The 23,708-nt window shown below is 44.3% G+C and overlaps 1 protein-coding gene across 6 annotated transcripts; it reads right to left on the reverse strand.

The window, feature by feature from the left end:
- Positions 1 to 516: 516 nt before the first annotated feature.
- On the reverse strand, positions 517 to 23,046 carry ZDHHC5 (zinc finger DHHC-type palmitoyltransferase 5). Of its 6 annotated transcripts, none has more exons than XM_036880328.2 (12): positions 22,763 to 23,046; positions 18,489 to 19,664; positions 10,705 to 10,826; positions 7,555 to 7,712; positions 6,220 to 6,392; positions 5,971 to 6,073; positions 5,275 to 5,366; positions 4,687 to 4,819; positions 4,101 to 4,224; positions 3,562 to 3,674; positions 2,295 to 3,154; positions 517 to 1,850 (listed from the first exon to the last, which is right to left on the reverse strand). In XM_036880328.2, exons 2-12 carry the CDS (start codon positions 18,590 to 18,592, stop codon positions 1,685 to 1,687), a joined length of 2,148 nt encoding a protein of 715 aa, XP_036736223.2. In that variant the 5' UTR covers positions 18,593 to 19,664; positions 22,763 to 23,046; the 3' UTR covers positions 517 to 1,684. The 6 variants fall into 6 exon arrangements, with proteins under 6 accessions (XP_036736223.2, XP_057363041.1, XP_036736224.2 ...); XM_057507058.1 differs by lacking the exon at positions 22,763 to 23,046 and adding an exon at positions 22,710 to 22,727; XM_036880329.2 differs by lacking the exon at positions 22,763 to 23,046 and adding an exon at positions 22,543 to 22,668.
- Between the last annotated feature and the right edge of the window lie 662 nt (positions 23,047 to 23,708).

A 23,708-nucleotide genomic window follows, 5' to 3' on the forward strand; every position in this document is an offset into this window, starting at 1 on the left:
AAGTTTAAATACTGAAGTTACGGACAGTGAAAATAAAGGGTCTTCAGTTTACTGAGATTTAGGGTCCAAGGATGCCTATTTAAAATTAGGTTAACAGCCTATTGCTTCCAACAACTAGAAGACAAGTGTGAGATATCAAACAACTGCCACCCATATCCAGTCAGTCTGCCTTTAACAGGTTTTCACAACTTGACCATCTACATCTCATCCTTGGCTACATACAAAATCAGCTTTACTTTCCAGAGACAAATTTCTGTATTAAGGAACTACTATGGCACAGTAGAGAGTTCTGAGCTTTGAAAGGGTAAGAAGGCTTTGAAGCTGCAAATGATTATTTTCAGGGATTTTTAAATCATTGCAGTAAAAACAGGACCAAGTTTTAAGTGGTTATTTTCACTACAGTCCTACTTACAGATGGGCAAGGACCAGAGAAGCTCATGAGTTTTCTTTTTAACTTCCCACCAGAGATTACTTACCCTGTCTTAAACCAGGCAAAATAACACAAGTCAGGGGAAGCTGGTTAGATCAGGATGTTTTTATTCCTTGTTGGTTTAAAATGGCTAATCAGAGTAAAAAATAAAAGGGCCTCTGTCTAGAGGCTGGGGTCTCCCCTATTTAGAGGTTAAAACCCAGGTATCCCCACTATCCAGCACCATACTGAGGTGGGCTAAGGGGTAACCCCCAAGGGACAACTGGAGGGGCCTAGGTCTGCCACTCCATCTCTCCATCCTGTTTTTGGCATGTGACGAAAATATTGCTTTTTGGATTCTTCTCTCCCGGCCTTGGATTTAAAAATAATGTTAACTGTGAGTTGGGGGAAGGCTTTGAGGGACCTGAAGAAGCCAACCTTAATCCTTCACCCCCAAGAAGGGGAGGTTTTCCCATATTGTTTCTGGAGCTTAGACAAGCTCTTTTTCTGATCACCCCTCAACTACCAAAGTCATGGAGCTCTGACCCCTTTCCTGGGAAAACTAAGTGCCAAGGAACCTAGAAAACTAAATCTCTCCAAGTCCTTCCCTCCTCTGACCAAGATCCCACTCTCCTCTCCCAGGGTTTCTTTCCGGATTACTCAGCACCAACAACAGGGGGTGCTATTTCCTTAGTTGGTAACTGGGACAAGAGGAAACCATGGAGAAAAGGAAGACTTCATTTCATGTCTCCCCTTTCCTGCTGGTCTGAGGAACAGGAAGAATTATATCCCCCTCCACATATCCCTCATTTTCCCATCCCAGGATAGATATATAATTTCTTTGATATTTATAATATATATATATATATATATATACACACACACATATATATATATATATGTACACACACACCTGGTAACGCAGAAGAGGAAAAAAATAGAATCCGTAACAATAATAAAAAAAATTATTTCTGGTTTAAAAATGATCTGGTTCCCTCCAGGGCGAGCAATTGCACAAATGTCCACTGAGTCTGGTCCAGGGGTTAAGGAAGGGAAGATCTTCAAAAGTGAAAGGGGTTGCTACCCCAGTCTCAGGGCCCCAACTCTCCAACTCCCCAACCCCACTGCATTTTATAAAACACTCCTCCTCCTCTTGGAATCGGTGGTGTAAAAAATGTCCATGCAGGGGAGGGGAGCCCCTTGAGGAAAGGACGGTGGCCACCTGGGGCCCTTTGGTGTAGGTGCAGAGGTGTGGGAAGGGGAGGTGCCAAAGGCTCACACCGAAATCTCATAGGTGGTCCCACCCACTCCTGACACCTTCTTGACTCCTCCCCTTGTGGGGCTACTGAGAGGTGGCTGGCCTGGGCCAGGGGACGATGAGCCTATACTCTTGGGCTGCCCGTTGGATTTGCTGTAGGCTGTCTTGAGTTGTACTTCATCTCTAGAAGAAAAGAAGAGACAGGTATCATAGAGTGGGACACAAAACACAGGAGAGGGAGATAGCTTAAAAGTTAAAGAGTAAAAAAATGACATACTTTTCTACATACATATTTTCTGACCCAAACATTCCCATGTTTCACTGCCCTGCCTGAATCTAGCCTGACTGCCTATCTCCCCTATTATTCCTTCTCTCCAATAGCAGCAGTTATCTTGTATATACACTCTCAGGCAAATAAATACTTCTTAGGAAGTATTTCAATCTTCAATCTCTGAACAGCAATGGCTCATGAAGGCAGCTGGAGTGAGAGTGAAAATGGAGAGCTATCTACAAACAGGATATCCTGGAGCCACTTGCACTAGAATGTGCAAGCAAAGCTCTGATGCCTTCTGCGGGGTGGTTTGCTAATTTTAAGTCTGGTAAGCACTAGGATGGACTAATACTTACTTGGGTGTCAGTAATGGCTGCAAAGCCACTTCCTCCGCCTCAGACACACCAGGTGGGACTTTTTGGCTGCTGTAAGATATAGATCGGCCCAGGTATGGGGCAGCTGGGCCTGGTTCAGGGGACCCTAGTCCCCGGCCTCTTAGCCCATCTGGCTTGCCAAAACGGGGGGCAGATGGGCGTCCCAGTGGAGTCTTGCCCAAGGGTGATCTCTTTGAATCATCTGAGGAGGAGCTAGTACGAGGGGCATGGCCTGAGCCTGGTGTTGACTGAATGCCCGAGTCCCCCAAGCCTGGTTCTTCCTCACGGCCTGGGAGTGGGGGTGACTGGCGTAGCAGCTTCTCTCGTTCCTGGAGGGAGGCCACAATATGGCGCGACAGATTGTCGTACCGGACTGGTGAGGGCTCTCGGTGTGTTGGGCCGGTTGGCACCAAACGTGGGTGCCTCTCGGCTTCCCGTTGCTGGGCCAGCCGGGCTGACAGGAAGGGAGAGGTGTAGCCTAAAGGAGGGTCTGGCTCAGGCCCTGCCTGCACTGACTCGAAATCAGGGCTGTCTGAAGGAGTGAGCAGGCTGTCATAAGATAGGCTTCCATTGCGTGTCTGATTAGCCAGGCTCTTATAGGAGGTGGAGGTTGTGCCCTCTGAACGAATGGACTGCAACTGGCCCAGCTCAAAGCCTGTGCCCTGGGCTGACTTGAGGCTGGAGGAACGTGAGCCACTGGATAGTGGATCAAAGTGAAAGCTTTTGCCAAATGTGGGAGAACGGAAGCTCTCTGGCTCCAAGCTGGGCTCTGAGCGGTAGCTGGGATGGCGGCTGCTCTCTGCAATTGAGGTTGGCTCCTTCAAGCTGTCCCCACGACTCAACTGAGGGAGAAAGCAAAGCAGGCTCTTAGTGCTCCTCCTCCCATGACAGACGCTGGGCCCGAGGGCCCAAGGAATTAGTCAAAAAACAGTATTTGTTATGTGCAAGCACTATACTTACAACTTTTACATGCAACCCCTAATGCAAATCTGTAAGTTGTAACAAATACTTCATTTTAAGATACAGAAATGATAAGGCTTATTTAGAGAGGTTAACCAACTTGCCCGCCATGGGTTTTTAATCATGCTCCATGCCACTCCCTCTTGATCAAGGACACACTATCTAGGAGATTCGATCCCACTAATGCCAACAATTAGTAGAATGCCTTTGGTTTCTTTCTCTTCCCTTTGCCTACTCCTTGTCTCCTCCCAGTCTCTCATGTCCTGACCTGACCCTTACTGCTCAGTACCTTGGCGCTGGATGAATGAGGCATGGCAGCTGACGCACTGTTGCTACTGTAGCCCGGCCGGTACTTGTACATGGTAGGTGTCGGGGGGCTGTCCTTGACCAGGAGGCTGCTATCTGCAGGAGAAAAAGCCCAGGGGCACCACTTTACAAGCTGTTCTCCTCACCTGGCTAGACCTCCTCAAACAACTGGGGGCAGGACACAAATGAGGGAGGAACAGATATACTCAGCAAAACTTAAATCCTGGGAACATGATTTTGCTGAAATCAAGACTGAAGACACACCAGCCTAGAACTCAGAGAGAGGACACATCAAACAGGTTTAGGATGTTCTCTGGCCTGTCCAGAGGTGGACAGTTCTCCCCACAAAAGTCCAATTCATTGCCAGTAGCTAAGTAGCATTCTCTCTCTCCCAGCTGCCCAAAGCAGTGGCTCAAGTTGGGTGTGTTCTCAGCCACAACACAAGAAGCATCTCCTGGCCCTGACCTGTGTGATTTCTCTACAGCCCACAAGTAACCTTCTTGCCCCTGCTGCTGCCCTTACCTTCATTGGTAGCCAGGCTGAGGTGTGCTCGTAGCCCTGTGTAACGGCTCAGGTCTGGCTTAGGAGGAGGTGGAGGTTCAGCATCTGCAGACTGGCTCTCTGTCATCTCCATGCTTCCCTTAGACTAGATAAATGAAGAAAAGTCAGATTTGGAGAACTGGGCATTAGGGCAACTCAAAGTACTAAAACTGGAATTAGGGACATTGGGAAGTCAATTATACATTTCCAAACTGGGACTGGAAGACAAGAGACAAGGTCAGTTTGACGATGGTATCAGATAAAGAAAAGTTTCAACAGTTTAATTCTGTCACTTATTTGTTAATTTCCACCAAAAGCCACTTGTTAAACTACCACCTGTCAGCTTCATAATCCTATGAAGACTTAAAAAAGAATGGACTCAATTTCTACTATTAATGAACTTACCATCTAACAAAGAGAAAAAGATATGTATTTAAGTAGTTTTAATATAAATCAGGAAGTGATTAAGTACTATAAGAAAGATGTTAACTTCTTAAAAACAAGTTTCCATCTCTTCCATGAGTGACAGTCCTTAAGTTCCCTAGCTTTGCTTCCCTAAATTCCTCACCTTACTTCTCCTCAGCTCTCCCTGGATGCCATTGTCCATGATCTTCACAGTTATCTGCCCATCTGACACTTCTGGTCGAAGGAAGGGAGGTCTGATTACAATTGTCTTCTCTTTTTTTGGTCTCCCCAAATACCTGAGAGTCAAGAGTGAAAAGGCTTTCATTAATTCATCTGTTCATTCATTGTAAAATATTTACTGGTTGCCTATCTTATGTAAAGAAAGCATTTTTACAAATGTAAGAAATAGTCCTAACAGGACAGTGAAAAGGCCAGCACTGAACTGTTTTCTTTGATTTCATAAAGAACTGCATTACGACTACGCCTCTGGGCAAATACCCAACTCAAGGCACTCTGGAGCAAACCTCCCCCTCGACTCTCAAAGGAGAGTCACCATACTACCTAAAGAGTATCAACTGAACTCACAGGGTTCAGTAAGGATGGCATGTCTCACTCCTGAAGGCACTTCCCGTTCTCAGAGAACCCTTCCTAAAAGGCAGTCTCCTACCAGACCTCCCCTGTACCACAATAAGCCCAAAGAAGACAAAAGTTTTGACCAAGGGTGAACAGCAGACCAAAGTGGTAGGCATACCTGGGTGCTGGGGAGCTGCACAGTACACGGCTGACATTGTTACAGCAGCCATTGGTGAAGGGGTTCACACCTCCCCGGAATTTACCCGTAACCTAGAGTAAGGAAAAAGGGTCAGATCAGTCAGATGATGGGCCTTTGACCTCCAAAGGCTAAACTGCAAATTACTGTGCACCCACTATCTGGGAGATACAAAAAGGAGTAAAATACAATCCTACCATCGAGATGCTTATACTTGCAATGGTTAAGAACGGGAACTCTAGAGTCAGAGTCCTGAGTTCAAATCTTAGGTCTACCTCATGGTAGCTATCTAACCCTAAACAATTTCCTCATTAAAATGAGGATAAAAATAGCTCTCCAAATACTGGAAACTAGTATGCGTAAGTTAGCTATTATTACATGTGTGAAAATAGCTGTTTTCCTTTAAGCAGCCCTATGAACTTCCTGAGGGCTGGCTCAGGTCATTTATTGTTCCTATAAGCTCAGGGCCCAAATTGTCCAGTACACAGTGGACATTCTGTAAATGCTTATTTCATTCAGAAATGGCTTCCATTCTCATGCATACATGAGAAATGTGGACACCTCATAAAAAATATTCACTAAGCATCTATTTTTGGAAGCACTCAGTTATACACTCATCAGAGGGCTAAGAGACAAGTGTCCTGCTCTACACAGGTCTCCTGTCACTTCTCCCCATACCTGTTCATTGGTTGTGCGTCCCCTAGCCACCAGCACCACATGAAATCCTGTGAGGCCAGCTACAGGGATGAAGAATAAGCCAGCCACACACATCACTGCCATTCTGAAGCCACACAGTCAAGGCGAACAGAGCACCATGGTCTTGGCCAGCCACGCTGTAACAGTCTTCCCTTTGACCCTCTCTCATAGGCCTCAACTTTCCTCATTCTCCCCCACCCAATCCCACAACCCACAAGCCTTGAAGGATACGTGACAGCCGTGCGGACCCCTGAGAGTTCCTCCATGTGGTAAAGGACATAAAGGAGGCCAAAGCCAAACACACCCATAATGTGTGCTGTCAGGGAAAGGAGGAAGAGGAAGAAATAACGGTAGTTCCGGCGACCAATACAGTTGTTCACCCAGGGGCAGTGATGATCAAATTCCTAAGGGCAGAGAGAGAGAGAGAAACTGAGAGGATCCTTGGACCACAGCCCTAGATCACTCTTGTCAAGAAGAATAAATGGCAGAACTTGTCATTTTTAGTGATTTATGATCATGTTCATCATTTAGTTGCAAAATTAAAAACATGCTTATATCAGTGAAATCAGCCAGGTGGAGAGAGACAAGTACCAAATGATTTCACTCATTTGTGGAGTATAACAACGAAGCCAAACTGAAGGAGCAAAACAGCAGCAGACTCACAGACTTCAAGAAGGGACTACCAAGAAGGTTACCAAAGAGAAGGGGTTGGGGAGTGCAGGTGGGGAGGGAGAAGGGAATTAAGGGGCATTATAATTAGCACTCACAATATAGGTAGGTCACGGGAAGGCAGTACAGCACAGAGAAAACAAGTAATGACCCTAACAGCATCTTACATGACTGCAATGGGGTGGGGGAATTCGATAATATGGGTGAATGTTGAAACCACAATGTTGCTCACGTGAAACCTTCGTTAAGACTGTATATATCAATGATACTGTAATTAAAAAAAAAAAAACATGCTAGTAGTTTAATTTGCTCTACCCATCTGTAAGGATGACCTTCCAGAGGTTGATCAAAAGCCAAGGCCACCTCTCAAAGTTTTTCTAATGTAACCAAGGAACTCTAAAAGGGACAAATGTCAGAGGCTTTGCAAAGTGCCAAGATTCACGAAAAAGGAGCCTGGAGGGAAAATCCGGTAAGCAGCTGCTTACAGCTAAGTAAAAACTGATTGGAAAAAAGGGTCAAAAATAAAAGACAAAGGGTACAGAAGGACAGGCAGGAAGAGAAATATAACTGTAAAATCTGAATGCAACAAACAGCAGGATGTAGTGGAAGTAAGAGGTAACAGCAGGCCAGGACAAATAACCAAAAAGATGAGCCAAAGGATGTAAGGCTGGAGCTATGAATCTTGGTGTTGGGAAAGCCTATGCCCACTTGGAGTCCCTCCTGCACGAGAAGAATATTTAAGCTCTACCTCTCCAGTGTACTTAATTGCTAACACTTTTTGACAGAGCTAGACTACATAGCTCAGACAGTTAGCCAGGACTAAATTTCATTCTTATTCTGTGGGTAAGAAGATGACTTAGGTTAAACATTAAGGCTTACCCCACCTAGGGTTCTTACCTCCACACAGTTGTCACAGACACTGCAGTGGGAACACCGAGGAGGACGATAGAAGCGGCAGGTAGCACACCATTTCATGCGCACCTGGATGCCCTTGATCTCTACTGTTTTGTAAAGGGGAGCTCGGAAGTCATCTTCCTTGTCTTCATCCTCCTCAGCTATAGACAGGAAAAGTCTTTTAAAATACCAGTATGCCAGAACTGTACTAGGGATACAATATTCAAGACATGGCCTCTGGAATTCAGTCAAACAGGTGGGAAAAGGGTAGGAACTAGTAACGCTGACACTGTGAGATCTGCTACAACACTATGGGAACACAGATGAAGAAGCAATTTATTCTGCATTGAGAAATGAGGTTCAAGAGAATAGGACTTAGAGTTGGCTCTGATATAGGTATGCTGATATTCTTGGTTTATGTGTTATGAATATATTTTCAAAGAAATAATTTACATATCAAAGCATACACAAATGAATTTACATAATAGTTCAATACCTACAAGTACATGACTGAATGATAACAATCCAAGAGAGGAACTAACGTCAATCTTGTTTTTCATTCACAGTCCCCACGCCCAAAAGGTCTTCCCCTAGACTCTATTAATTCTATGTACTTTGCTATTGTCTGTTGGCCCAAGACATTCTCTACACCTGAATGTCCCTTCAATTTTCAGTTATCAGAAACCCACCATCCCACTTCAAAACTTAAAGGACATTTTTTTGCCTTCTCATCCACAGTGTGCAATTTTTTAAAATTAATCTAGAAAAAAATACAGTGGGGAGGGAAAATTAAACAAGTGTAAGTATACGGGTTAAAAAATTAGCTTTCCATTTTTACTTATTTGGGGAAATGCGGACATAAGAGAAAAAATGCAAGGTAAAGAACTATACAAACCAGAAGATCCCATATGAAAGCAGAAATAGATATATACATGCCAGAGATATGTGATATATATAACTATTATATATGTACATCTTCAAAATACTGAAAAATATAATTACCTCTGAATTACAGGTAATGTCTCTTTTATACTTTCTACATAATGAATATGCACTACTTATTAAAGTCTTCATGTTTTTAAGAAGGGTTTTCCTTTTAAAGGAAAAAAAATTCAAATGCTACTTATTTTGAAATGTCTGATCCTTCCACAAATCTACCAAAAATGAGCTCTTTCTCTTCTTCAAGTGCTACAGAGTTCTCTGATTACTCTTTTAATTTATCACACAATGTATTTATTCCTGTCTTCCCTACATCCCCTTCAAGATTGAGCTACTTGAAGGCAAGGACCTTTCAAAAAATTCATCCCAAATGACCACCACAATGCCTTCCAAATAGATCAATAAATATTTGATAAACGAACATTAGAGGCTCATTAAAACAGCCCCCTTCCGTTCCGCTCATTTTTGAAACAGGAGTCTTGAAATGATGCACAATGACAAAGGTTTTGTAAACACAATGAATTTCAGAAAAACCTTGTCTCACCAAAATTGCTATCCCAGTCCCAACTGCCTCATTCTTACAGGGTAACTTCACACTTAAATAAAAATGACATCAACAATAACCTTCATCAATTTCTCTTTCTACCTCTTATTCCACTAATGATGGTTTCTTACTCTCACCTCCTATTCCAGCAACAGTCTACTTCTTGGCAAGCACCTCCTTCCTCTAAGAAGTCACTCTTCCCAATTTACCCCTTTCTTCAATTTCAGCTTCTCTCTTCTGATTCCATCTCCTCATTCTATCAACATGCTAAAGTCGTTCTTCTGTATCATTAAACAAAGCCCTCCCTCTCCCACAACATATTCTATCTTCTACCTTCTCTGCTTAACTTTTTGAAAGAGTAATCTTTATACTCCTTGACTCTGCTTCCTTACTCCCTATTCACCGCCTCCTAAGTGCATACTTTGCCCAGTTTTTCCTCCTACTAACCTTTCTTGTTCAATCCCTCCTTCTATAGCTCTGGTCCTCCTCCTACTCAATTCATTACTAAAATGTCAATGCTAGTCAGGTCTGACCTCAGTTCTTTCCTAATCTCATTCTATTTTCTCTAGATAATCTTAACTCCTGTTGCTTCAAATGCCACATGGCTGAAGACTCTGAGACCAAGGTTTTCAAATTGAACTACTCAATTGCCCACTGGGTATTGCTTACCTGAATGACCCTAAGTATCTCAAATCAACACGTCTGAGATGCTCAATCGTCCCTGTAAACCTGCTCAACATCCCTGTAACTTTTATCTTGACTTATAAAATCAGCATCCCACTTATTCCCCAAGTTAGAAACCTTGGAACCACCCTAAACATTCATTCACCCTCTTACTCTCTCACAATAAGTCATGAAAATGCCATTGAATTCTACTTCTGAAAAATCTGTAAATTCAGCTTGAATGCAAGTTCTCATCAGGTTTGCATTATTCTAATAGCCTCCGAAAAGGAATTTGTCCATTCTCACAAAAAATATTTTTGTAAAAAGAAACCTGATCTTGTAATTTCTCCAATTAAGAACCTTTTGCTGTCCGAAGGAAGAAATATAGTCTGTTTAATGTAGCACGTGAAAATCTTTCACAATTTGTCTCTGGATTTATCTCCTGCCCCTTCTGGCCCCACCAGGAGCTCTATGTCACCCCACTGAATCCAGCATTCTGTTACTACAAGCTCTGCACTTGCTGTTTCCTCTGCCCAGAACACCCTCTCCTTCCATCCTCTCCTTGGGCAAGTCTTCCCCAGCTACCTTTCACAGCACTGCTCCAATTGATTTGGACAGATACAAATGTACCCTTTTCTATGTTCTCAAAGAACCTTGTTCATGCCTCCATTAGTTTGTATCGCATTATTTTAGCTAATTCACCTTAGATATTACTGTACCTAGTGATAATGCCCAACCCATTTATTCAAAATAAATTCCTGCTGAGTAACTGAAATCAGAATTGACCCAAAGTATAACACATGGTTAGAAGTTATGACATATATTCCTGAAGACCCTGACCTGCTTTTCAGAATTAAATCATCCCCAAACCCTAGGACTCTAAAAGCCCATCATTATATTGTCCCCAAATCCTAGGACTCTGAAAGCCCAGGAGCAAATGTATTATGTCCAAAACTCATTATTTTTCAAGGAAGTAAGCAGCTTCTAAGAGGAAAGGGAGATCTTACCTCGAGGGAAAATCCCTGGATCCATGAAGGTGGCCATGCTGAAGTTGGCCAGCACAAAGAGAAAAACAATTGCATTGTAGATGGGCACTGCAGGTGACACATAGAGGCTTAGTCCTGGACAGCTGTACAGACAATAAAGAAAATGAGGAATTGTCTCCAACACTCTGGACACCAACTGTATAAAAATCTATAAACATTCAGCCCCATTCCCTATAAATACATCTTGTGTGGTTCACCTTTGCTCTCTCAAATTATCTTTATCCTTCCCAACAAGCAATCTAGTTTCCCATGATAATGCTCATTTTAGACCAATGTATAAGGCTCAGAATCTCTGCTACCATAACCCCTTACACTAAGGTCTGTGTTCTTCAGATTCATTTTTCTCCCATAGATCCTTCCAGATTTTGGAATCTGTACTTATCTCCTTTTCAACCAGGCACATGAGCTAGATACTGAGTATGTAACTGACACCAGCTACAATCCGTTCCCTGGAGCACCCTGAGGCTTCTGGATCCCAGCCATGCCCCAGTGACCTGCAAGTTGGCCCAAAGCATGCGATACCACCTGCCTTTCTGGTATCTTTCCCTCTTCCCACCTGGCTTTGAACCACTCTCAACTGCCTTAAGTTTCTTCACTGCATCAAATATTCCAAGAGTTGTATTCATCTAGAGGCTAGTTTTCAAGGAGGGGGAAAGAAAAAAACAAAAACAAAAAACCCACAACACAAACAGATAAGGATGAGTATCAAGACAAAGAACTAGACCCCTTGGGGTCTATAAATGAAGCAGAAGCATGGGGCAGAAAAAAGGGAAGACATCAGACCAAAGCAGCCCTAAATTCTGTAGGAAAAAGCAACTGGCCAAACATATCCAGGACCCCACAGGATCCAACTCAAGAAATATGTGTTAGGTTAACTTTTGACCAAAAAAGAGCACCCAATCCAGGACTACCCTCCCTCTCCATCAGCATCTGATCCTAAGTAGGAATGCCACAAGAGCTCTTCCTTTTTCTGGTGATTTCCTCAGAGTTGGAAGTTTCAGAACATCTGATGTGCCTACTGCTTTGCTCTGTCCATAGCATCAAACACCCTCTCTCCAGTCTCAGCTCAGGAAGAACTTCCCATTACAAGACAACAGCTAAATACCCTAAATCTGCTCTGTGGCTGAGAACTTAATCTCCAGAATTAGAACAGCATCTGTCTTTGCCCCCTCTTTCTCGAGACCAGCCCAAAGGAAAGGAAGAGTTCATTGAAGGAAAGGAAGAAGGGGCCAGGAGAACAAGACAGCAAATGAGTCTGGAAAATTAATCCACAGCAGTCCTGTATTAAGAATCTGTGTCCATCAAACAAAAAACAAAAAGCACAGCCCTGAACAGTGATTCAAGACAATTCACAGGAATCCAGCTCAGTGAGATATAAACAAACTAATAATAAAGACAAAATTTATTGCCAAAGAGCACCTCACAAGTCTTTACCACCACCATCCATTTATCCAAATTCCATTTAGCCATTCATTAAAAAAAAAAAACTTAAGTAAATATTAAGTGCTAGGCTTTTTAGATGGTATCAACTAACTCTTTGCTTCTCTTGATGGGCCAGTACATAACTGGGAGACAAAATAATGAAGCTAGAATGAAGGCACTGACTTCAAGGGCAAACAAGATCTTCAGCACAGTCTTGGTTTATTCTGTCCAAGTCTCCCAGGGAGGCCTTTTCCTCTGGGAGTTCTTTGGTTCAGAAAAGCTGCCCCCATACTGTTGAAGGGTTTGGGGTGGAACACAAGTAAGAAGAGCCCTCACCCAGCCGCACCCAAAGCCTGACTGAGGCTCCCGAGGAGGGCGGGCGAGAAACTGAAAACCAGTCATCCAGGTCAGAGCCCCTCCCTAGCACTGAGCTGTCGCTTCAATTTCCGCCCAGGGAAGAGGAGAAAGGGTGACTCATTTGACTCCTACAGCCTGGGAAGATAATTAGAAGGGAAAAAGAAATTAAATCCTTAGAACACCGAGGTGCCCATGATTTTAAAGTCTTATTCCTAGAACTGGCTACTGTGGCCTCTTGAGCTTCTGAAAAAATAAGTTACCTCCGTCCCTGCGGGAACTAAGGTGAATGAGAATGAAACACCAGGCCCAGACGTCAAACCTTCTGACCCCATTCTTTCTTTGGTTTTGGCATTTCCAAACAAAGGAATCACCCAATTTCTTGGGTATCCTGCCAACCACCTACCCCTGGATAATGAATTTTACCCCTACAACCGTCTTGATATCAACCCATCCCAGGAGAAGTATGTAATCCTGGAATGGAGTTCAATACCTGTTCCAAACTAAAGCTTACCCCCCGAGTGGCAGAATCTAGAAATGATGCAAGTAACTCAACTTCACAGGCAGCACTGTTCCTCAATTCAAATCTAAGACCAAGTGCTTCCACCCCTAGCACCCTAGCTGAGGGAACACCCCACCAAGGACAGGCGTGTGTGAGCAGAGCCCATTCCTGCTATGTCCCACACTCTGCTTGGCTTGAGGAGAGGCAGGCCGTTGCTACAGTACTCTGGCCAGATTCCTTGGTGACCACCCCAAGTGGCCCGTCTGAATCTGTTGCCTTTGATGGAAGAAGATGAGGCCTGAGCTGAGGAGGAGCTGTTGGGGCTCGTCCCCAGCCTGTGGCAACACTCACAGAGCTCCAAAGCACAGGGAGTGGCCGTAGCCCAGAAGGCTGGCTGACTCACTGATGGGACTCCCAGCTCTGTGCCGTCCCAGGAAGAACAGGTTCTTCTGCCCACCTATTCAGCATTCGTTTCAGGGCCAAAGAAAAATTGGGAGAGTAGGTTTCAGTACCCACACGCCTGAAAATCTGTTTCCCAGCCCTAACATTTCCTATTATTAAAAAACGGTTAAGGTCCTGCTAAGAAAAACAAAGAAGTCAACCAGCTTTGGATTTCCATCCTGTCTCAGTTAACGCTTTGCTACAATAACCTTAGGTAAGCCACAGGTAAAACCCCCAGTTTGTCACTTCAGCTATGTAACTCAGACATGAGAAAGAGGAGACAATGTTTGAAAAGATCCTGGAGTTCTTTTTAAACCAGCTGGTTTAATACTGAGCATTCACTGGATAGAAAAGGCACAGAAAAAACATTAATTATCACCATCACCAACAATTATCATTCCAGCTCCAGCTTCATCCTTAATTCCACTTTCACCATCTGAGATTCAAAAACACTTAGAGGCCCTAAGCTCCTAAAGAACAGGTCTCTTCATTCCACCCATGCCAGCACACAGCACGAGTGTCTGACTTGTGCTCCTTGTTGCTGAGGCAAGGCTGGAACGAAGATCTCACTTCCTGCCCCTGGGGATCCTCGCGATTCCACAGGAAAACAACTTCTTCCCTTCTAGGTGGGTAAGTTTCTCTTAAACACTTGATTTGTCATGTCTTACCCAGACTTTCAAGCAGCTGAGTGCAAGATGTAGGCCTTGGGCCCTTATTCCTGGATGAGAAACGTGGGAAGTAAAAAGAACTACCACTGCTCAATGAATGCCCCAAATCATGAGGCTGCTCCCACTCAAATCAGGTGCCAGCACCTCTGCCATCATGAAAAAAAAGGACCAGAGGGAGAATCACTGATGTTGCCCAACTCTGTGGGTGAAAGGGTTGATAAATGCAAGGGGCAGACACCAAGAAGAAATCCCTCTCATGGATGGAAGGCTGGTGACCATTACAGTTTTCTGGACAAGCCTGATTCCATCCTTCCCATAGACGATCACCTGCAGCAGAGATTTTACCCCCACATCCCTACTGGCTTTAGAAAGAGACAAAAGGAGACACTAGCTGACTTAACTTACAGCTCCAGGAGACTTTAGGGGATGAAGTTCAGTGATTTACTTCAAGCAGTATTGCCAGGAGCCCTAAGAATGTCTCAGGGGTCCCCAGGAAGGCAAAGAGGAGACACCAAGTGGCTGGGCCTCCACACAACAGCCTCACTTGAACCAGAGCAGCGCTACTTTTATGCCTCATGTACTGGGGTTCCACATAAGATATCTGGAAAAAAGGGTCATGTTGCTTAAAGAAACTGCTCTACGTCAACTTCCTCATTACATAGAGGAAGGAACGGGCCCAAAAAAGTTAACAGACTTTACCAAAATCTGTCTCCTGACCCCAAACAATGCTTATTCCTCTTACCCAACAGTGCCCCCTTGGCAATCACAAAAGGAGACTAAACTAAGACAGATAAGGATCCAGAGGGATCCAGACCCCTTATCCTAAATGCAGTGTCTAGTACCTAACTGGGGAGGATGAGAGGGAGGTTACTCTAGCACTCTCCTTCCCAAATAGGCAAAAGAAAGACAGGATCCCCAATAACTCTCCTGCTTAGTTTTAGCACTGGACCAATCCAGTGAATGGAAGGGATAGGGTTCTAGGGGGAAGGTCTCAACTGTTCTATTCAAGCTTCTCTGGGACAACCATTTTCTGATGACCAAACCCACCTGGTAATTTCTGCTTACAGCTTTCCCTACTTGACAGAGAAACGTGGAGGATAAATTGTTCCTAATTAGTTGAGGCCTACATGACTCCACTAATTATGTCTGCCAATTGAAAGGGACTCTTCCTCCTACTCCCAGTCCTCTAGAGCACAAAGTAATTCTCACCTGGTGCTTATACTATGAAAGAACAGACAGTTGTAGCCTAATAAAGAGAACAAGAAGATGACAGAGTAGTTACAGATTTAGGGCCCCAAACAAGAGCTGGTTTAAAGACAGCCTTCCTCTTGTCTCTATTTGACACCGTAAATTATTTTTTAGGTTGTATATGGTTTTAAACAGAGGGTTCTCCAAGGAACTGAACCTTCAAAGGGTTGAATCCATGGAAGAACAATTTTTGGAAAGTGTCACCTCAGCCCAGATATATGCTTACAGAGGATGGACAGAAGAGATGAGAATTTCAGCGCTACCAGGAGCTAGGGGAGAGTTAAGATAAACAGGGTGTCGGAAGATGACTGGTTAGCCAGAGACGGGTAAGATTCCTCAAGGGAGGAACAACCTAAGACAGGCACAGTCGCAGGGGGGCCATCAGGTGAGAAATTGGGGATCAACAGAGGTGAGGCTTAGAACCTCACCCCCCGTTTTGAGAGAAATCTTCTGCATCCGTGGATGTTTTGTTGCCCTTGTCTAACTTGGATTAATACTTAGCCTATAGGCACACACCTGATCATCTACATTTGCCCTCTTACAGCACTAAATTATGTTTTCTACCTTTATCTTGCATCTACCTACCACTTCAGCATTTTATCTAAAAAATAATAATAATAAGGGAGAAATGTGGGATTCACATATAAATCAAGTATAAAAATCAAATGAATAATATCTGATTTGATTGTTTATAGTTCATGATGCGTGATCAAAACTGAAAGTTTCTGTGATATGACTGCCCTTGCACTGTTCACCATGTAAGAACTTATTCACTATGTAAGAACTTGTTCACCATGTAAGAACTTGTTTGTTATGCTTCAGAAGATTGGAGACTGTTGAGAATTAGGCTTGGGGTTGATTAACGATTGTGCATTGCGTCCCCTATACAGAATTTTATTGTTGTTAACAACCATTTGATCAATAAATATGAGAGATGCCCTCTCAAAAAAAAAAAAAAAGATAAACAGGGTGTCTATCTTCACAAGGTGGGCAGGGGAGACTGCAGGAAAGAAAAGAGAGCCCAGCAATTGGTCCTGAGGAAACTGCCAGGGGCAACTCTAGCTATGACTTAAAGCTCTTCTAACTTTGATTACAGGCAACAATTCCATATAGCGTCAATACTGTCCTCCAGAATTATTCTTCCTGGCACTGAGACACCATGGAATATGGAAGACCCCTACTTTTCTGGCACCAGGGAATAGAAATGTAGGTTAAATAACTTCAACTATCAGTTGAGAAAATGCCTATGCCAGGGCAACTCTTTGTAGCTAAACTGGTATAACCAGCCAAGCACTTCAATGGTTCCAGATTAGCAAGCTAAGAACAAGGATTCTGCTTGCCCTATCTCAATAACAGATGGGTTGAGAGAGAAACCACTCAGCCCCCTAAATGCCCCAGCTTCCCAAAAGCTTTGCCTCTTCAAGGAACACATACCCAATTGAGCAGATCTAAGGATATGAAATTTGTCTTGTACATATCCCTCCAGACAAGGCACCACAAGTACTACAAGGATACTAAGATCTCATGTAAATGTCCCTTGGTTAAAATGGGATTCTACTTATCGGCCATAATAGCAGAAACCAAAACAAGTCTGACACTGAAGACTCACTCCTTATTGGAAGCCAATACAAGCAGGTCAGAATATTGAACATGCTGAGTTTATGCAGAGGAAAAAGATTATGAAAAAAAGAGAAATCAGGTAGAGAAGAGAAGGGCTGATTTAGATCCTGGAGTGAATCAACAGGTATGCCTATGACTTCTACTCCTCAGAGGAAGAGGGTGAGAAGTAGGTTGGCACTCATACCTTAGGTAACAACAGATTCACTCTTTCCTTGCTTAAAAACTAAACAGAAGAACATCACTGTTACTCTGCTGACTCTTTTAGCCAAATGACCCACATTTTTCAGGATTAGGATTCCTTTTGGCATCTGAAGCCCAATTTTGGGAGTTTTCCTTCCCTCCTACCTCAGATTTAACTTCTGTTTTCTATTTCTCCCATAACTAACTCTCTCACCCCAACAATTCCCGCTTCACTCATCTTTCACTGAGTCCAGACTGCTTTTGTTCCCTGCCACTTCATTTTCTTCCCCCTCCCAGCCACCTCACATTGCTTTAAACAGCACCTTACAATTAGGTTTGAGCCTGAATCACGGCAAAGTGAACTCCCCTGAAGATTCAGCAGGCTCTGATTGTTCCAAGGGCTACAACTAGAACACTAACTCAATGACTCAACACTTTAAGGCTCGGAAGCTTGGTACATGTTATTTCATAAACAAGTTAACAGCAAAGATGCTTGCCAGGTAATTGTTAGCTAAAATATTGGGGAAAGGGGGAAAGAACAATCACTCAAGTCTCCTCCAGTAAGAATAGGAACAAAGTCTGAATATCCCAGGTGGAAAATCTTCAAATCTACTGCTCCTAGTAATACCAGGGAATGGGAGAATTACTGCCATTCCCTTCCGCAGGAACTAATGTAAAGGAAGCCTTCTAGGACTCTCTTCCTAAACAAAACTTGCCCGTTCCCAGTAGCCTTCACTTCTCTAGGCTTCAGTTTTTTAAGAGTACAGAGAAAACCATCTGAGTAACACTACAAGCTAAAACTGTCTCATTGGTCAATCTTTTAGATCAATTCTGAAATGCTGCAGAACTCTCAACTTCCACAATCTCATTTAAATATAAGCTTCACTACCCTGAAGAAAAGCCATTACCAGCTGAAAAACTTTTACTCTAGTCTAGTTCTCTTTCTCTCACAGAACTGATTGCTTAAGTTGCTTCAAGCAGCCCTGGTGGTTTCCTCCCACTTCCTTCCTACTTCAGGATCATCTAATGATGGAGCTGGGTAGGAAAATAAGAAGACATTTATGATTCCAAAGGAAGGAAAGCAGGGGAAAGTGAAGGATTCAGTGGAGTAAAATTTGTAATAAGGCTGAGAGGATAGGTTTTTTCTCGCTCTTCTCTCCGTGTCTCTGGGATTTGTATTCCCCTATATCAGACATCAAGCACTCCCAATCACTTGGCTTTGCAAGTAACTGGCTAAACTCAAGAGAAAAAAATACCCCCCTCACATGCCATGGAGTGCCCCCCAAGAGTACCCACAGGAGAAAACTCACGTAAAGGCAAAGAAGAGGGTTGTAGCTCCTACTAAGAAGATGGCAGCTGCTGAGACTGGAACATACTTGCTGGGTTTGAATCTCTTTCCAGACTCTGCGGGCATGATGGAGCTCTGCTGGGAGATCTGCCCTGCCGCATAGCCCAGGCCCACACAGCGGCAGAACAGACAAGAAAACGGGATGTGGGAAACAATGGAGAAGAGAGTACAGAAAGAAACCAGGGAAACAGAAAATTTTAAATTATCACCCTTCCCCCTCCCAAATAAAACTAAAGATCAAAAGATCTCAAATGAAGGAAAGCACATGGGAGGGGGAAAGGTGATTCCAAATGATGAATAACCACCTCCCCAGAGCAAGGCAGAAGGAGAGATTAATAAACACAACTTGTACAGTTTAACAACTGGAGACAAACAGTAGGCTGTACACACGCAAATGGCTGCAGGTGGAGAACATGGGCAGTCAGACAGATCAAGGTAAAGCTCATGAACAGAGTTAAGTCTTCAAAGGGGCAGAAGGGGGGAAATCGGGGTAGGGCAGAATGCTTCCAGCAAGGAGAAACTCTTCTGAGGAGATACTATGGTACCTCCACAACTCGGACACTTCCACGAAATGTGAGCTGCACCTACAGGAGATGTGCCCTGTGTTTCTACTTTAATCCAAAAAGGAAGCTGAGGCCCTTTCCAGCTTTAGGGAGAAGTAGTTTTTGCTGCAGTTCTTGTTCCTTTTAGGCAGTTTTCTCAACGCCACCAGTCCCACACCTTGACTTCAGGGTTTGTAGTCTGGGCAATGGTGATTTAATTTTATTTTCTCTTGATGGCTAAAGCTGGGCAACAGCTGTTCCAAGGTTGAGTTGTAAATCCTTTTCTTTGATGAGGAAAGGAAAACAGAGAGAGCAAGCTTGTCTTCAATCTCTTCTTGTTATCCCCAAGCCCTTTAAGGGCTCAGTTTTCTATAGAGTTACTGCAAAACTAAAGAGAAATATAAAATCCCTGAAGACATGTTCTTCTCAATAAGCAAAATAAGATGAACAAATCAATTCCACTTGATGATACTTTTAAAAGGTTACTGTGGATGAAAGCAAAGTTCCGAAGAGGTCCCTGTTTCCAGATTAGTCAATGTCTTTGATCTTTCTTCAATCTTGGGCTTTCTGGATTCAACTGGGTTACACTGCCTCACCTGGAGAAAAACAAGTATCTTTATCAGAGAAATCCTTTCAGGGTATTTCTTAAGAACATCAAGGCTAAAACCTTATAGGCTACTCCGTAAAAGAAAAAAAAAGTGTCTTTTGAAAGAAAGAATATTTCCCACATAGGTGTATATGGGAAAGGACTCTGAATTAGGACAATGGATTCAGACGCCTTCACTCAGAAAGTGCTGTTCACACTGGAAAGAGAACTTGGCTTTCTCACCTGGCCTAAGATCACCAAAGAACTAGCTCTTATAAGGGGCCCATCTCACCTGACATAAATAGGCACTAACAAATATCAAGAACATCAAAATCTAAAACCAAACAAGGGCACAGCAGTGAAGGGCAGTCCTAGAAAAGAGATTTCTCTTTGGACAAGGACGGTATTTATTGCAACAGTGAGAAAAGAAAAAAGAAACCAACATTAGGGCAGTATGTCTCATTGCCTTTCTGTGCATGTCTGTCTCTCATCCCTCTAAGCTTTTTAGTTATAACCCTGATGAGGCAGAAGCTGAATTTTAGGTCCTCTGGAATAACCCAGAAAAGCAGCTTGGGTGAGATGCTGAAAGGTGAGATGCTCTCCATGAGTAACTGAGTCAACCACAGGGGCTGGTCCTTTTCTTCCCATTTCAACAGTTTTTTATTCCTACACTTACACCTATTAGGATGTCAACTGAGCCCCACCTTCCCCCATAGGATTAAGAGTAACAATTATTTCTGTTGATGGTAGTAGCAAAATAACACTGGCACTTTGGATTTTATAGGATGCTTTCCATCTAGTGATCTCAAAGCACTCACAGTATCTGGTGACACAATCCCTTATCCTAGTAAGTAAAATTGAAGGCTAGAGGATGCCTGAGGCCATTCCACTGAATCACTTGAGCAATCTGGTTCCCATCCCAAGTTCACATGCTCCTTTGCCAACACAAACCCTTTCTACCTCTCTCTCATCCACTACACTGCCTGCTCAGTGACGACAACTTGCAATCTGCAGACTAAGAATCTAACTTAAGCTAGAATTTGAAATACAGTTTATTTCACCCAAGTAGTCTGGTTATTTACCTTAATACCAAAGGCAGAGATTAAAATATCAGATTTGGTTAGTGAAATACAAATGAAGGTGCCCTGGAATTTATCACTCCCTCTCTTACCTGTGGCAATGAAAGATATTCAACATGTATTGTCAGTCTCTTTAACAACAGAGTTTTACTGAGAGCCAAACAACAGTATTAGAATACAGTGAACACCCAGAGACTACACGAAACTGTTAAAATCCTAAAAAATGTAAATCTTCCTAGTTTCTGATTTTCTGATTATTTAGCTCTCAGTTTCCTATAGGGATCAAAGCCCAACCTTCTGAATTTAGGTGTATGCAACTTTGTTAAAAATGAGAGGCAAATTCTTGATTTGGAGATGGGGACTGTTAAAGTTAACTTTTCCCTCAAAACCCCAAAGATTAGAGAAGATGGAAAATTACACTCCTTGTATTTTATCTAGAGTAGAAGACTATCATTTAAACATGATTTATTATTTCGTATTATAGTTTCTGACAGGAAAAAAAGTCACATGGGCTAAAACTGCCATAGTAATGTACCGTCATAAAGAACTTACAATACTGGGAAACAAAAGAGATCAGCATCTGAAATGTTTGGGGTTTACCTATTATTAGAAGGGACAAAGCAAAATCTAAGAATGCACTGGGTACAATAAAGATGCATCAAATCTTAGCAGAGGGATGTAGGGATGAGAGGTAGTAGGGATGAGACTGCAAGGTGAGGGTGGTTCATCAGACCCAGCAGTCTGGATCCACACCAGTATAAGAAAGGTGTGCACAGAGTAACCTATGGAATGGAAATATGTATACATTAAATAGAATGTGTGGTTTGAAGGCTTTAATACAAATACGTACTATGTTTGTATTAAAGGTTTAATACCACTTTAAGGAGGGGTGAATGAATACAGAGAGTACCACTAACAGCACAAGGGTTGTTTGTCGAAATAAAGTGGTTTAACAGTACAATACAGTAATCTGAATACAAAGTAATCATGAAATAATCCACATGTCAAGATACTGGCTGAGGAGTTAAGCAGAAGTTTAATATAGGTGTTATCATGATATACCGAGGTAGCAAAGTACACGGCAATACAAGTCTTGTAAGCATAAGGTGGGTGTTTTAGAGAACAGATAATAAACATTTTGAAGAGATTTGGCACAGCATAGTGGAATACTAGGATAAAAGGATATGGATGGGAATATAAGATTAACCTAGACAAGATGGCATTAACCAGGAAGTAAAAGATTCAAGGAAGAAAAAAGTCTTAACATATATCCGATCCTACACCCCCTTTCATAACTTTGAGTCACTTTTAGCTCCTCATTTCATGTGTTTCCATTCGCCCAAGTGGAAACACTTTCCACCTGCCTGTACCACAAAGCGATTCCTATAGGTAAAATACTGGCAAGCAGAGTCAAGCTCCGCTTGTAAAAAAGTACAAAGTACTAAAAGCATGGAGCACTCGGCTGCTGGGGGTAGGGGGAGGAAGCAGCCGGACGGGAGAACAGGTAACAGGATGAGGCTTGAGCCAAAGTAAGTATCATCCGAGTCCGGTAAGGGACCTGAAACGCAGGGAGGTAAAAGGGGAACAGCACTCGGTCCCCAGCCGGGAGCTGGGACAAGGAGAATCACCGTAAGGGGCAGAGCTGGCTGCGACCAAGAAGCCGGAATCCGCGGCGGCAGGCCCACCGGGGCCGCGGAAGACCGCAGAGCCCGTGGAGCCCGTGGGGGCCGGGGGCGGAAGGGGCGGCGGCCGGGCCCCAGGGGCGGAGGGCCAGGGTCCCGAGCTAGGACCGGTGGGCCTGGCACTAACCGGTCCTGAGCCCCGGCGGCCGTGGATCCCGGCCTCTACACGTCGTCCGTTTCCAGGGCCCACGGGTCCCGCCGCAGTTGGATGACCTGGCCCGCAGGGGGAATGGGGCCTCAAACCACCTCCCCCTCCTCGGTCCCCCTTCCCTAGAGGTCACTCTCCCCTCCCACCTCATTGGCCCTCCACTTCCGGTTCCGCAGGGGCCGGCGTCCCCGGCACTCACCCCCGGCGCCGTCGTTGTCACCGATGCCTCCCGGCAGTGCCGTCCGGCCCCTGAGAAGCAGCGCGCGGCCCCCGCACGCTCCACGCCCGCCCCGCTCTGCGCGCTCCCGCCCGGCGACGCTAGTGTTCGAGCTGGCAGCGACCGCTGCCCTCAGTGCCGGGTCCCGAGCCCTCCCAGCATTCCCATTGGCTCCCTGTCCCGGGCGCGCGCGACGTCTCGCGCGGGGCACGTTTCTCTCATTCATGGGTCTCGCGCCGCCGCGCCCGCCCCTGCTCACTCCCATTCACCCATAGCCCCCACCCTGACTCCGCACTAGGGCGTGCGCGCGAACCCCGGCGACCGCGGCGACCTCGTGGCCTGATTGGCTGCAGGAGCACAGCGCCGTACGTACGCGAGAAAGTGAGAACGCGCCCGCAAGGCCGTCGGGTTCCGCAGACGACAGGCAGAGAAAGGCTGGGCTACTGCATAGGAGGCAGAAATGGGGAAATGTTCGGACCAGCCTTTCATTTTCCTCCGTCCTGTATTCTGTTCCTACTATATCCAAGCAGAAGTCCTCGGAAGTAAAAGTTATTATATGTGTGTTTACTGAAAATACTCAAAAGCAAGCAGCTACCCTCTCGAATGCTCCAAACCCCCTCCAAGAAAGTGTGGTACAGTCCAGACGGACGTGAAGTACAACCAATCACCAGCAGGCCCGCCCTCTTCCGCTTCAGCCACTTCAGGCATTAGCCAACTGGCAACTAATTAGCTGCTCTACCCCTAGCGTTGTGTTTTTTGTATCTGATGGCGAAAACTTTATTTGAAACCATCTTGATGGAGCGGTCCTCAAGTTCGCTGGTACCAGCAGAAGTCCGGGATAATGGAATTTCCTGGGTCTGTGGCTCCGGCGTGGAGGTTGGCGCGAGGGTTTGGAGAGTGTGTGGGGGGTGAAGCTCCTGCCGGAGGC

This window comes from Manis pentadactyla, chromosome 9, assembly GCF_030020395.1.
Source record: "Manis pentadactyla isolate mManPen7 chromosome 9, mManPen7.hap1, whole genome shotgun sequence".
Classification (NCBI taxonomy): Eukaryota; Metazoa; Chordata; class Mammalia; order Pholidota; family Manidae; genus Manis; species Manis pentadactyla.